Source organism: Pristiophorus japonicus, chromosome 2, assembly GCF_044704955.1.
Source record: "Pristiophorus japonicus isolate sPriJap1 chromosome 2, sPriJap1.hap1, whole genome shotgun sequence".
NCBI classification, from domain to species: domain Eukaryota; kingdom Metazoa; phylum Chordata; class Chondrichthyes; family Pristiophoridae; genus Pristiophorus; species Pristiophorus japonicus.
The window spans coordinates 112,792,069-112,808,117 of NC_091978.1; the positions used below are offsets into that span (position 1 = coordinate 112,792,069).

Consider the following 16,049-nt stretch of genomic DNA (forward strand, 5'->3'; position numbering starts at 1 on the left):
GGCCACCTGGCCTCTTGAGCCTGCTCCGCCATTTAATAAGATCATGGCTGATCTGATCATGGACTCAGCTCCACTTCCCTGCCTACTCCCCATGACCCTTTATTCCCTTAGCTAACATCCCCAGCTTTGAAGCACTGACCACATTCGGTCAGCTTCGCTGGGCAGGCCTCATAGTTCGCATGCCAGACACGAGGCTTCCTAAGCAATTGCTCTATGCAGAGCTCCTTCACGGCAAATGAGCCAAAGGTGGGCAGCGGAAGCGATACAAAGACACCCTCAAAGCCTTCCTGGTAAAGTGCGACATCACCACTGACACCTGGGAGTCCCTGGCCGAAGGCCACCCTAGGTGGAGAAAGTGCATCCAGGAGGGCATTGAGCTCTTCGAATCTCAGCAGCGCGAACGTGAAGAGGTCAGGCGCAGGCAGCGGAAGGAGCGTGCGGAAAATCAATCCCACCACCCCTTCCCCCGACGAATGTCTGTCCCACCTGTGACAGGGTCTGTGGCTCTCGCATTGGACTGTTCAGCCACCAAAGGACTCACTTTAAGAGTGGAAGCAAGTCTTCTTCGATTCCGAGGGACTGCCTATGATGATGATTATTTCCTTATCACTCAAAAATCTGTCTATCTCCGCCTTAAATATATACAATGACCCAGCCTCCACAGCTCTCTGGGGCAGTGAATTCCATAGATTTACAACTCTCTGAGAGAAGAAATTCCTCCTCATCTCAGTTTTAAATGGACGGCCCCTTATTCTGAGACCATGTGCAGATCACCTAAAAATGGTCGTTATTTCCAACGTGGGCGGTAAAAATGGGTTTTCAGATCGCCGGCTTGTCGCCCATTCTCAAAGCCTCTAGTTTCCATTTTTGAAATTGGGCGTTACCACGAGCAATATGAAATGGGCGGTAGCATTAAACCTTTCTGATCTTCTGCCGTAAAGTATCACCGTCCTTAGCAACGGCATGGCAACGCTTGATTCCCGTGATTCAGGAGGTCAAGGGTCATCATGACATGCGCAGAAGAGGAGACAGAGAGAGAGGGAGCTGAGAGGGACTGAAGGCGTGTGTGTGTGTGGTGTGGCTGCTTTGGGAGGAAGGAGGGAGACGTTAGAGCTTTAGAGCAAATAGGGAAACAAAACTGAGCTGTTACCAGCCACATATTTGCCCGGATTTGGCCAATAATGGAGGGAGAGGAGGAGGCGTCACAGCACGCTGTGGAGACTGACACTGGCGAGAGCAGTGAGCTGGGAAAGGAGCACATTGGAGGGCGCAGAAGAGCCAGGAGGTTCTCGGACGAGGCAAATGCCTCCCTCCTGCAGGAGGTTGAGTCACGCTGGAGTGATTTGATCCAGGAAGGGCGTGGAAAGCCCACCTCAAAGGCCTACCAGAAGATATGGGCCGAGATAGCAGAGGTGGTCTCGTCAGCAACCAACGAGGTGCGTGAGGGCAACCAATGTCGCAAACGATGGAACAACCTTGTTGGAGCCACAAGAGTAAGTATTACATTTATTCACATGTACTTATGTAGTTATATAATTTGATTTGTAATAGTCATGAGTGACTATCAGCAGATGTGAGGTCTTCCACTTTTACCGGGAATGTTTTACTCAAAGCCTGCGGTCACGGTGCACGTCTTTAGGTAAAGAATGATAATTTTCATAATAATCATGATTACATCTGTCGGTTATGTATAAGTTTCTGTGACAGTACCTAGCAATGATATTACACAATGATCTCGTGCCATGTTGTCCTGTCACTTTTTATAGAAGAAGCACTCGACGGTGAGGTCTGTGCAGAGGCGAATGGGTGGGGGGCCACCAGTCCCCAGCGACACCACTGAGACGGAGGAGCGGCTGCTCGCACTCATGGGGAATCACACCCGGACAGCCACGCAAGGAGCTGCAGACCCTGAAGTGATGGGACGTGAGTAAAATTTATACCATTGGGTGATGTAAAGTCAATAGATGCCACACCCACTCATATCCAAATAATCATATATGATCGATGATTTCTAAAATTGTCCTAGAAATAATGCTGGCCTGAAGAAAATCATTGCATTGCACAATGTGTTGATGGTCATGAAATGTGATGTCTGTGATGATTTTGATAGTGGTGGTGCTTTTGTTGTGTAGATGCTGTGTGTAGCGCTGGACTCACCTTGTCACCCTAACACCCGCATCTCCTCTAATAACCTCATTTGTGTTTTGCAGCTCAGCCAGCAGCGCATCCCAAGGCAAGGCCACAGAGGCCAGAAGTTGGGGGCACGGGGCAGGAGTCGGCGGACGATCCTACATCTGGTGCTGAGGGCGTCCAATTCCCACTGGGTCTCTACGGATGAAAGCGCGGACTTCGAAGAACCTGCATCGCCACACTCCAGAAGCCATTCCATCCCAAGGCCATCTAGTGCGCCTCCAGTCATTCCCCCTCCACTCTGGAGGTACCTGCCCTAAGCACCTCGCCACCTTTGTCCCCAGGACGGCGTCGACCCCGCGGAGGTTTCGTGGACACGGCAGATCTGGTCCACGAGCGCGACATGAGATTGGAGAGATGGTAGACTTGTCCAAGAAGACCGTAGACATTGGTGATCAGCTCTTTGATGTATTGGGGGGCATATCTCGACAGCTGGCCACCATGAATAAGTTTGTTCCACGGATGGCGGAGGCCCTGGAGGCGATAGCCACCCCTAGGTTCTGCACCACCACTGCGAACGACAGATTAGAGACAGGACCAAGATCCTGCTTCTGGATCAGAGAATGTTCCCCCCTCGACACCCCCCGCTCCTGTACCCGTGCAACCACCGCCTCTGCCTTTATCCCCCCAATGAGGCACCGCCTGAGGAACTCTTCTGCCAGGCGGTGTGGAACGAGGAGGGGAAGGGGTAGAGGTGGGGAGAAGAAGGGGAGAGGGGAAGGAAAGTGAGGTGCATGTCCGCAGGTGATGGCTGTGTTATATCTCCATCTGGGTGTATGCAATTTGTTGTAATGTATAGGGGGAGGGGACCACCCTCCTGCTTTGCATTTGTATTCTGTGTTGCTGGACATGTTGACCATTTGATTGATGTCAATGGTGGAAAAAGTGGGGTGTGGGTGGGGATGGGATGATTTTGTGCATGAAACTTATGATTTCAGACCAATGTTGGTGTAACATTTTTTTTATTGAACATAATCTTGTTGCGCATTGTCTCAGATAGCTGGACCATTACACACTGGTGATTCCTTAACATGAAAGGGTTAAATAAAACTTAACTTCAATCACTGTAAACTTTAACTGACACCAAGATGATAGCCACCTTTGATGTCTGAGCTGCACACACACAGCAGTGTGTCAGCGTTGTCACTCACAGCAACGTTCATTCAGGCAAATCGTTCCGATATCAGCTCCTCACGTAAGAGTCTTACAGCTATGTAGCCACCACGGGCCCTTTCCTGTGGTCTGGAGTGGTCGTGGGCATGGTTGCATAGCCAGCCTGATTGATCAGTGTCCAGCCCCTTATCCTCCTCTTCCTCTCTCTCCTGAGGTGGAGCATCAGTCCCTTCTGGCAACTCTTGGCCCCTCCTGATAGCCAGGTTGTGCAGCATGGAGCACATGACCACGAATTTAGCTACTTACTCCAGGTTGTATTGTTGCTCCCCTCCTGAGTGGTCCAGGCATCTGAAGCACTGCTTAAGCACAGTTATTGTTTTCTGGACCACATTGCGTGTGTCTCTGTGGCTCTGGTTGTATCGCTTTTCGGCCTCGGTGTGGGTGTCACGTAGGGGAGTCATCAGCCAGGTGGCTAGGCCATATCGGTTGTCACCAAGCATCCAGCATTGTCCTTGTGGCTGACTCTTAAACATGTCAGAGACAGCGCTCTCACGCAGGATGTGAGCCTCATCGAAGCTGGCTGGACATTTGTCATTCACTGCCATTATGATCTGGTTGTGGTCGATAACGAGTTGGACCTTCAGGCAGTGAAATCTTTTTCTGTGCTGAAAAAGCTCTGGGTCCTGAGTTGGTGACCGCATGGCGATGTGAGTGCACTGTATTGCTCCCTGCACCCTGGGGAACTTAGCTATGTGGTAGAATGCTCCAGCCCTGTCAGTCTGAGCCTCCATAGTCTTAGGGAAGCTGATAAAGCCCATCCTATGCGTGTACAGGACCTCCGTGACCTGCCTAATGCAGCGATGGGTGGCATGGTGAGACAGGGGGGAAATTTCGACCGCGGAGGCCCAAAAGGAACCAGCCGCATAGAAAGACATGCCGCAGTGACCTTGACCTCGACTGACACTGATGTCCTGATGGCAGGCTGCATATGTTGCCTGATGAGCTCACATATTTCATTGATCACCACCTTGTGGAAGTGCAGTCTCCGAAGGCAGGTGTGCTCGGACTCGTCGAGGTAAGACTTATTTTCCCTATAAGTGCGGGATGTGTATGATCTGGACCTCCTCCTCTCATCTTAAATTGGGCACATAATGATGTGCATCACAAATTGAGCCATTTGCACTCTGCAGCATCTGCGTATTAATCGATGCAGGCTGAGAAATGGCTGGCCCCATTGCAATGAAAGTATAATAGCGATTGATCAGAAGCAATCATTTTCTCACTAAAATACACCTACAGTAAACCCCCAATAGTCCAGACTCTGAAAAGATGTCTGTTGAGATGGTCACTTTACCTGAGAAGAATTCCAGAGTCAATCCAAACTCACCCGAAGTTGAAGCAGCCTTTTGAATGAGGCGACCTGCGATTTAAAAAATGGCGCCAACACCACTGTGGTTCGTTCAGAACAGTTCCACTTTTTCTGAGCGGTGTTTTGGGGCGAGTGATATTGTGGGCGAGATGTGTGCGAGGTGGTGAAAGTGACACTGGGTGATCTCCTAGGCGTTTGTTTCGGCAAATGAGATTTTACGACAAAAAAAAGTGGGCGGTATTATTGAATCTCGGCGTTAATTACGTGCGGAAACTAACGCTGGGTGATATTATTGGCATGGATTTCGCCCTTTCTGAAGATTCCACCCAAAAAAAGTGGGCGGGGGTATTATTTTTTCCTGACATTACGCACATGGGGAAAGTAACGCTCGGCGAAAAATGGGCATCAGTTTCCATTTTGTGACTAAATGGCCGATATATGAGCATTATTCATCATTTCAGCAGTAAAATGAGCATTAAGTGGACGTTATGCATGCAAGATAAATGAAAAATCTAGCCCCATGTCCCCTAGTTTTAGTTTCCCCTATGAGTGGAAATATCCACTCTACATCTACCTTGTCTAGCCACCTCATTATCTTATATGTTTTGATAAGATCACCTCTCATTCTTCTGAACTGCAATGAGTATAGGCCCAACCTACTCAACCTATCTTCATAAGTCAATCCCCTCATCTCCACAACCTAGTGAACCTTCTCTGAAAAGCCTCCAATGCAAGTATATCCTTCCTTAAATACGGAGACCAAAACTGTACACAGTACTCCAGGTGTGGCCTCATCAATACCCTGTACAGTTGTAGCAGGACTTCTCTGCTTTTATACTCTATCCCCCTTGCAATAAAGGCCAACATTCCATTTGCCTTCCTGATTAATTGCTGTACCTGCATACTCACTTTTTGTGTTTCATGCACAAGGACCCCCAGGTCCCTCTGTAATGCAGCACTTTGCAATTTTTCTCCAATTAAATTATAATTTGCTTTGCTATTTTTTCTGCCAAATTGGACAATGTCACATTTTCCCACATTATACTCCATCTGCCACATTTTTGCCCACTCACTTAGCCTGTCCATATCCCCTTGCAGATTTTTTGTGCCCTCCCCACAATTTGCTTTCCCACCCATTTTTGTATCATCAGCAAACTTGGCAACATTACACACAGTCCCTTCATCTAAGTCATTAATATAGATTGTAAATAGTTGAGGCCCCAGCACCGATCCCTGCGGCACCCCTCTAGTTACTGTTTGCCAACCGGAAAGTGACCCATTTTTCCCGACTCTCTGTTTTCTGTTAGTTAGCCAATCCTTTATCCATGCTAACATATTACCCCCAATGCTTGCTTTTATTGGCCAAGTCATAGAACACAAGAGCAGGGCGGTTATGCTTAAATTGTATAATACTCTGTTTTGGCCACAGCTGGAATACTGTGCAGTTCTGGTCGCCGTATTATAGGAAAGATGTGATTGCACCAGAGAGGGTGCAAAGGAAATTTACGAGGATTCTGCCTGGAATGGAGAAGCTTAGCTATGAGGGCAGATTGGATAGGCTGGATTTGTTCTCCTTAGTAGGCTGAGAGGAGACCTCATTGAGGTGTATAAAATTTTGAGGGACCTGGATATAGTGGATAGCAAGGGCTTATTTCTCTTGATGGAGGGGTCAATTATGGGGGGGAATAGTTTTAAAGTGGTTTGTGGAAGGTTAAGAGGTGATTTGTGGGGAAGCTGCCTCACACAGAGGGTTGTGGGGGTTTGAAACTCACTCCCTGGAAGGGTGGTAGAGGCAGAAACCTTCATCACATTTAAAAGGTGCTTGGATAGGCACTTAAAGTGTCGTAATCTGCATGGTTACGGACCTAGAGCTGGTAAGTGGGATTAGACTGGATAACCTCTTGTTGGCTGGCGCAGATACGATAGTAAGTACTTCAGAGAATCAAATACGGTCAGAGTAATCTCCTGGACTAGTTTCGATCTCCTGGATGGGTTGGAGAGGGATTTTCCCAGATTTATTTCCCCAATTGGTCTGGGTTTTTATCTGTTTTCTTGCCTCTCCCAGGAGATCACATGGCTCCGGTTGAGGTGGAGTATAAAATGTTGCGATGCAGGGGGAATCACAGTTGTGTGAGATGGACTGGTTGGGCCAGATGCTCTTTACCTTTCCGCCATTGTTCATTGTTCATAGGTTTATATGCAACCTTCACGGCTGCTGACCAAGGGCCGTGTGGCTCTTGTCGGCCAGCGTGGACACGATGGGCCAAAATGGCCTCCTTCTGCGCTGTAGATTTCTATGGGCTAGACTTTACATCGGGTTCACACCGCTACTGCCCAGTTACCGCTAAGATTTAGTCTAATGCCCATATTTGATTAAAAATGGAAAACTAACGCCCAATTATCGCCGGTGTAAGTTTCAGCATACAGTTAACGCCGAGAATTAGCTGAACCGCCCGCCCATATTTTTTTTTTTAATTCTGATGTCATCACTCGAGCACCGCCCAGAAGACTGTTTATAATGGAAACTAACGCCCAAATACCGTCCAGATTATCACCGAACGTTACTTTCGACATCTCGCCCATATACCACTCAAATGATTGCTCACCCCAAAAACCGCTCAAAAAATTCTACACTCACCTGACCTCAACCCAGCGGTATGGAGGCAATTTTGGAATTTAGAGGACTTTTCATAAAAGGCCGTTTCAAATTCATGGGAGCTTTGAAGTAATTTGTGAGTGCTTTTAAGGTGGTTTTACAATCTCCTGACAACCATCTAATCATATTGTGGTGAATTTGCATTTTGTATTGAGTTTTTAAAGGACAATTTAATAATTCTGAATGCATATAAATAGGGCATTTAGTAGTAATGGGGCCTGTAATTTCTCAGCCAGTATTGATGACTACTCACATGCTGCAAACTAGAGTTGGGAGAAGGTTCACTGCTGAGGAGGAGACCTTACACCCAATGCACTTTCAGGGATAAGCGGTCATACCTGGACTTCTCTGATAACACATGCCTTAGGAAACTGTGCTTCCGAAAAGAGGTCATCAATGAGATATGCCTGCTCATTAAGGGAGATCTGCAGCCTAACAGCATCATCAGGACTGCACTATCTGTTGAGTTCAAGATTACTGCGGCACTTTCCTTCCATGCATCAGGCTCCTTTCAAGCCTCAGTTGGCAACATTTACGGTATCTCTCAGCACGCTACACATTGCTGCATTCGACAGGTGACTGAAGCCCTTTACGCATGCAGGATGGACTTTATAAGCGTCCCTATGACCAGGGAGGCACAGGCTGACAGGGCTTTGGGTTTCTCGAGAATAGCAAACTTCCCCACAGTGCAGGGAGCAATAGACTGTATGCACATCGCCATGCGAGCACCTTTTAAGGATGCAGAAGTGTTTTGGAACTGAAAGGGATTCCACTCCCTGAATGTACAACTCATTATCGACCACAAGCAAATAATCATGGCAGTAAATGCAAATTTTCTGGGGAGCATCCATGATGCGCACATCTTGCATGAGAGCACTGTCTCTGATCTGTTTAAAGGTCAGCCACAAGGTCATGATTGGATGCTGGGGGATAAATGATATGGCCTTGCCAACTGGCTGATGACCCCCTGTGTAAGACCCAGACTGAAGCTGAGAAGCGCTGCAACAAAAGTCACATAGCCACATGCGATATAGTCGAAAAGACAATTGGAGTGCTTAAGCAGCGCTTCAGATGCCTGGACCACTCAGGAGGTGAATTACAATACCACCCTGAGCAGGTCACTCAGTTCATTGTGGTATGCTGCATGTTGCATAACTTAGCTATCAGGTGAAGACAAGAATTGCCAGATGGAACTGCCGGTCCACCTCAGGAGAGAGGAGAGGTGGAAGAAGAGGAAGAGGAGGTGGACGAACACCTCTGGGAGGACAATCAGGCTGACGTTGAAACCAGCACCACCACAGGTGGCCAACCGGTTGTGGACCCCCACTAAGGCCAATGCCCACTCCACGAAGTCCATCAGCGGGGTCACATCTGCTGGTCCTCCACCAGTACGTCGCTGCTCCGAACAATTCTTCGAAAGCTTCTTCTGCAAAGGTGACAAGAGCATGGCATAAAATCATTGCCTAGGTACTATTACAGATATGACGTATCAAATTACTGACAGATATCAGATTATTATTATTATTATTATTATTACAATTACACAACACAACACACAGAACATACAGACAATCCTCAATTAGTCATCCCATGCTATTCATCGTTAACCTTAACGTTATATGCTAATACACTTTGAATACAATTGATATACCTACCGTCTGAGAATAAATTTAATAAGATCAAGATTAGGATTAAATGCATGGCATCAAGATTACCAGCCTAACTGCAATCCAGCAGATCTACATTTAAATTAATCATTGCCTCATTACAATGTATTAAATACATTTAATACTTACTCTGCCAGAACCAATGAGGCCATTCCAGCGCTTGCGGCACTGGTTAGGCTCTTTGACTTTGTGTGTTTGAGGACACCACTTCAGCGATCTCGCACCAGATCCTCTGATACACCCTGGGGGGTGGATTCCCACGACCACCCCAGGTCAATTGGGCCCATCGGTTCTCTACCTCTGTGACCAGGGCAGCATTGGCCTCCTCGGTGAAGTGCTTGCCGTGCCTTCATTCGCCCATCTCCTCTCCCACGTCACCCACTTCAGTCACCTCCTCCACCTCTACATCACTCATATTTACTTCTTCAACAATAACAATGCTCTCCATTTCTTCAATACTACTCGACCCCAGCTTCTATAATCACCTCCTCTCTCTCTCTCTCTATCCTCTCTCACTCTCTTCTGCACATGTGCAGATGACCCCGACCTCTCGAATCATGGGAAAAGCCTGTTGCTATGGAAGCCAGCCTTGCACGATGGAATAAATCACTAACACCCATTTCACATCGCTACGCCTAACGACCAAATGAAAAACTGGAAACCAGTGGGTTTATTTTTTTTAAATATTATCACTAACGCCAGAAATATCGCCCATTTTTGGGCGATCTGGACAGCAATGCAAAATCTAGCCCTATGTTTCTATGTGTCTATGTTTATGACAGGGAGTATCTGAGTAATGGCCTTAAAGGGACATGCTGAGTTAAACACAGCTCCACCTTAGTGGCTAAATGTCACAACTGTGCTCCAAACCAGAGGTTACTCTGGGCAATGCCATGGGATCAGCCAGTAAAATATAGATAGGAAGATGATTTGTTTTAATAAGTAGTAGAATTACTTCCCTTCTATGACTCTGCTTTTCTCTGAAGTGTACATTAAGTTTCTGTGAAACATTTGAGTTTTCTTGACTAATAATCACTTCTCATTTATCAGCAACCAGTGACGAACAAGCTGCCTCTTTTGAGATGGAAATGTCACAAGTCGGGTTCAGTGCACATTATACAAAGGTATGATAGTGATAATCTCCCAAAACTCATTTATTTTGTACCATACTTGACAAACTCAGACCATAATCTTTATTTTTAATGACCACGCTGCAATAACCGGGAGCCCTATCATTGGGCAGAGCAACTAATAGTGGGCAAAATCTTTACTGTGGTACTGAGGTTTTGCAGCCATTTAAAAGTTGGGAATGCATGTTGTCTGTCATGCCAGAGAAGTGAGGAATTATGTTGAAGAAAATAGAATGTTGCAGAAGTTGCTCTGTTATGAAATTTTTCATGCTGTACAGTGAGGTTAAAGTTGGGTTGTTACATCTGGATGCCGTAGGTTAATGCTTTGGAAGAACAACCCCAATAAGTGCATATTATGTTTAACCACAGCATTGCTCAATAAGCTGTTCTCTACAAACTCCTGGACCAGAAGCTCTCCCATCAGGAGCACAAACCAGGAATTCAGGTGAGCATCGTCACAATTTTCCATCCATTAAAATATAATGGGTAGAAAATTGTGGGGAGCACATGCTGGATTCCCAGTATGTACTCTCAATGAGTAAAGAACATAAGAACATAAGAAATAGGAGCAGGAGTAGGCCATATGGCCGCTCGAGCCTGCTCCGCCATTCAATAAGATCATGGCTGATCTGATCCTGGACTCAGCTCCACTTTCCCCGCCCACACCCATAACCCCTTAGCCCCTTATCATTTAAGAAACTGTCTATTTCTGTCTTAAATTTATTCAATGTCCCAGCTTCCACAGCTCTCTGAGGCAGCGAATTCCACAGATTTACAACCCTCTGAGAGAAGAAATTTCTCCTCATCTCTGATTTAAATAGGCGGCCCCTTATTCTAAGATTATGTTCTCTAGTTCTACTCTCCCCCATCAGTAGAAACATCCTCTCTGCATCCCCCCTGTCAAGCCCCCTCATAATCTTATAGGTTTCGATAAGATCACCTCTCATTCTTCTGAATTCCAATGAGTAGAGGCCCAACCTACTTAACCTTTCCTCATAAGTAAACCCCCTCATCCCCGGAATCAACCTAGTGAACTTTCTCTGAACTGCCTCCAAAGCAAGTATATCCTTTCGTAAATATGGAAACCAAACCTGCATGCAGTATTCCAGGTGTGGCCTCACTAATATCCTGTATTGCTGTAGCAAGACTTCCCTGCATTTATACTCCATCCCCTTTGCAATAAAGGCCAAGATATCTTTGGCCTTCCTGATCACTTGCTGTACCTGCATACTATCCTTTTGTGTTTCATGCACAAGTACCCCCGGGTCCCGTTGTACTGCAGCACTTTGATTTTCCCATTTAAATCTTTCTCCATTTAAATAATAACTTGCTCTTTGATTTTTTTCTGCCAAAATGCATGACCTCACACTTTCCAACATTATACTCCATCTGCCAAATTTTTGCCCACTCACTTAGCCTGTTTATGTCCTTTTGCAGATTTGTTGTGTCCCCCTCACACGTTGCTTTTCCTCCCATCTTTGTATCATCAGCAAACTTGGCTACGTTACACTCAGTCCCTTCTTCCAAGTCGTTAATATAGATTGTAAATAGTTGGGGTCCCAGCACTGATCCCTGCGGCACTCCACTAGTTACTGATTGCCAACCAGAGAATGAACCATTTATCCCGACTCTCTGTTTCCTGTTCATTAGCCAATCCTCTATCCATGCTAATATATTACCCCCAACCCCATGAACTTTTATCTTGTGCAGTAACCAGGACTGTGATTTGTAAACCTACCTCTTGTATGTTAATGTGTTGTAGTGTCATGTTAATGCCACCAGTTCCTGATGCGGAGATGGTCGCAACATCAAAATAAATGTGCCAGATTTACTAAGGCCAGTGGTCAGGAAGACCCAATAATAAAACAGTACTACCTGTCTGCCAGCCTTACCAAATCTAGCTTTGATGTTGCCACCGGCCGTGCGAGACTTGTACATCCAGAGTTAATGGCACTAGTACAACAGTACAGCAATATAAAAGCACCTTAAAAGCAGCTTCCATCTTCTAAGTATGTTGATTTGATTCTGTCGCCTTTAGCCAACTGTATTTCAACAAAAATCAGTAGAAATTAACAGGTAAAACTAAAATGGTGTTGAAGATAATAGAAATTCTGTGTAACAGTACCAATTGGAAAACTTTCTCTTCAATTATTATTTACTGCAGCTTCCCCTTTCCAATTGTTATCTCTGCTAGTCTGACTATTTAAATATTGATTATTTATTAATGTTTTTTTCCAGTGTGAAATTATATTCCATCATTCTTGTCTGGTTTCCTCATTCTAAACACTAGGACAACATCATGTTAGGAGCCGTTGGAGCTTATGATTGGAATGGTACAGTCCTTATGCTAAATGGCACTGAAGCAGACATACCTGACAATGAGGCATTTTTAGGCAAATCAGAAGAAAGTAATGAACCTCTCGCTGGATATTTAGGTAAGAAAATCATTATTGAGCTGTAGCCTCAGGTCCAAAATTTAAACTTCCTAAATTATTAGCTGGTAAAATTGTGACTTTCTGAGATAGATTAATTGCAAACATCACAGTTTATCATCATTGTGTAAGATTAGTTGGTGTGGCATGAACCTTTGAGTCAGAAGGTACGGGGTTCGAAGCCCACTCCAGATAGTCTTGGCAAGTAAAGACCAGAGCTCCAGCTCTGAATTCTGGGTTGACATCCAGTGAGATACTCGTGTGAGTGCAAGCGCCTCCCACCCCGATCCCCCTCATCATATAGGTTGTGGGAGCCTATAAAACTCTCCTATCAGCTGGCATACAGCTGGAAGGAGCCTCCACATGACCTGACCTGTCAACTGCTAATCTGTCTGCAAATTCTTCCGTTGTTTCACAATATTCTCCAAGGAAAGAGAGCGAAGACACAAAAATAACTGGTACACTATGGTTAATGCTTTTATTGCAAATTTGTATTTAGAACAGCTTTACATGCCTCTATTCTAAATGGTGAATTATTCTAGGAGATAGATTGTACTCCAACAAGATTTTTTTGGGGACCCTTCATTTTGGAAGAATGGGCCAACTTATTATTGATCATTGCTGAGTTGAAGCTCATTGTAACAAATTCAATTGTTGCACACTTCTCATTCATGATATTTTCTTGGCCTTAGCTGAAGTTCTATGCAGCAAGTGGGTGAAACCTCAATAAGATAACCCTTGGATTAAAATAATTTTTGTGTTAATTTCCCCTGTCTCCACCCTCACCTCTGACAATAATTGTGAGGAGCTCATGGACTTCTTTGTCTCTAAGATTGAAAACGTCTGTTCAGCTGCCTCTGCCACTTCCCTTCTTTTCCTTAGCCCACCAGACCAAATTTCCTCACAGGATCACCCCTGCCCTAGCCCTGAACACACATCTTTATCCAGTTTCTCTCCGATCTCCCCTCATGACCCCTCCACGCTCATCTTGTCCCTGAGACCCACTTCCTGCTCTGTCGACCCTATTCCCACTAAACTGCTGACCACCTAACTTCCTTTTCTGGCTCCCATGTTAGCTGACATTGTTAACAGTTCTCCCTCCTCAGTTACTGTCCCCTTCTCCCTCAAATCTGCCATCCTCACCCATCTCCTCAAAAAAAAACCCTTGACCCATCCGTTTTTGCAAACTACCGCCCCATCTCCAACCTCCCTTTCCTCGCCAAAGTCCTTAAACATGTTGTCACCTCCCAAATCTGTGCCCATCTTTCCCGCAACTCCATATTTGAATCTCTCCAATCAGATTTCCGCCCCTGCCACAGTACCGAAACGGCTCTCGTCAAAGTCACAAATTACATCCTTTGTGACTGTGACAAGGGCAAACTATCCCTCCTCATCTATCTTGATTTGTCTGCAGCCTTTGACATGGTTGACCATTGCATCCTTCTCCAACGTCTCTCCACCGTCATCCAGCTGGGTGGGACTGCTCTCGCCTGGTTCCATTCTTACCTACTTAATCATAGCCAGAGAATCACCTGCAATGGCGTCTCTTCCTGCTCCCGCATTGTTACCTCTACTGTCCCCCAAGGATCTATTCTTGGCCCCCTCCTATTTCTCATCTTCATGCTGCCCCTTGGCAACATCATCCGAAGCCCCTGAAATGAGCTTTCGGCCACATATCCGCAGCATAACTAAGACTGTCTATTTCCACCTGCGTAACATTGCCCGTCTCCGGCCTTGCCTCAGCTCTTCTGCTGTTGGAACGTCCATCCATGCCTTTGCTATCTCTAGACTTGACTATTCTAATGCACTCCTGGCTGGGCTCCTACATTCTAACCTACATAAACTTGAGGTGATCCAAAACTTGGCTGCCCGTGTCCTAACTCACACCAAGTCCCCCTCACTCATCACCTCTGTGCTCGCTGACCTACATTTCAAAATTCTCATCCCTGTTTTCAAATCCCTCCATGGACTCGCCCCTCCCTATCTCTGTATCCCCTCCAGCCTCACAACCCCCAGCGATATCTGCACTCCTCTAATTCCGCCCACTTGAGCATCCCTGATTATAATTGCTCAACCATTGGTGGCTGTGCCTTCTGTTGCCTAGGTCCTAAACTCTGTACTTCCCTGCCTAAACCTTCCTGCCTCTCTACACCTCTTTCCTCTTTTAAGACGCTCCTTAAAACCTACCACTTTGACCTGTCCTAATTTCTCCTTATGTGGCTCGGTGTCAAATTTTTTGTCTCATAATACTCCTGTGAAGCGCATTGGGACTTTTACTATGAAAAAGGTGCTATATCAATGCAAGTTGTTCTTGTTATTATTAGTCCCACAAATTTGTCATCAAGTGATCAATTAAAATTAGACTTTGTGGTACTAATAGGGGTACATTATTTCTACCTTCTTTTTTATCATCTTATGAAACAAGTGATACAGCAGAATAACCTTTCAGATATACTGAGTAGAGTTTGCACAACACCCTGATGCACTTTTGAGAGCATTGAAATCTCCATAGACACTCTGGGGCCGAAATTGCCCCCTGACCGAAACGGGACGCACCTACCGATATAAATGACTTTTCTCCGCCCCAATCCATGGGGCGGAGAGTCGAGTGAAATTGAGATCTTAAAAGTTTTTTTTTCTCTGGGTAGTGTTTGGAGCGGCTGAGGGGCGGAAGTGCCACGTCATTCTGACGCGTCTCAACGTCGCTCCCCTTCAATTAAAGGGGAGGGCCGTTGGGAGCTCTGCACAAAGTTTAGTTAGGCTCACTGGGCCACCAGGGAGGGTTTCAGCTGGGCCAATGGCTGCCATTGTCGGGTCGACTTCGAAGTCGGCCGACTATTAAAATAAATTGCCAGCCGTGGCAGTGCACCCTCCCCTTTAAGGGCGGATGCGCCGCCCAGCCACTAGCAGCTTCCCGCCGGGGAAAGCTGTCGGGGGCACCGAGCGGCTGCCGATCCGTTCCCGTGGGGCAATTTCCCACGGGGGCGGAAAGGGGGTCGCTGCCAGTCGGTTACGGGTCGACCATGCCCGACAGAACGGGAACAAGGGTGGGGTGGTGATGTGCATCGCCACAAAATTAAAGGAGGGCAATTTCTCAAATGTCAGCACCTCCGCCTCAACTGAGCGGTAGATGCTTACCGGCCGCAATTTCGGCTCCTCTGTCTGAACTTTCATTAAAGTCTACCGATTCCCAATATTTAGGTTACTCTGTGAGCTCAGTCCAAGTTGATGGGGATGTGTGGTATGTTGCTGGACAGCCTCGATACAATCATACCGGACAAGTTATAATATATACTTCAAAGGCAAAGAAAATGAGCATTGTACAGACCCTGAAAGGAGAACAGGTATGTCACTAATATAATTGTGTGATATATTGAGTCACCATTCTGCTCAGCTCTATTCCTTTGAAAGTTGTGACAGTATTTCTGCATCATGAGTTTAATTTTTTAATTTTTATTAAATGTTCTTACTCTATTGTTTAGTTTAATCAAA

General features: G+C 46.0%; 1 protein-coding gene across 1 annotated transcript in view; it reads left to right on the forward strand.

The window, feature by feature from the left end:
• itga1 (integrin, alpha 1) overlaps nucleotides 1–16,049 on the forward strand; it is a 356,017-nt gene that overhangs the window by 199,423 nt on the left and 140,545 nt on the right. Inside the window, exons 10-12 of the mRNA XM_070862517.1 lie at nucleotides 10,046–10,119; nucleotides 12,416–12,560; nucleotides 15,759–15,901. Of these exons, the coding sequence (XP_070718618.1) occupies nucleotides 10,046–10,119; nucleotides 12,416–12,560; nucleotides 15,759–15,901 (362 nt within the window). The remainder of the gene's footprint in view (nucleotides 1–10,045; nucleotides 10,120–12,415; nucleotides 12,561–15,758; nucleotides 15,902–16,049) is intronic.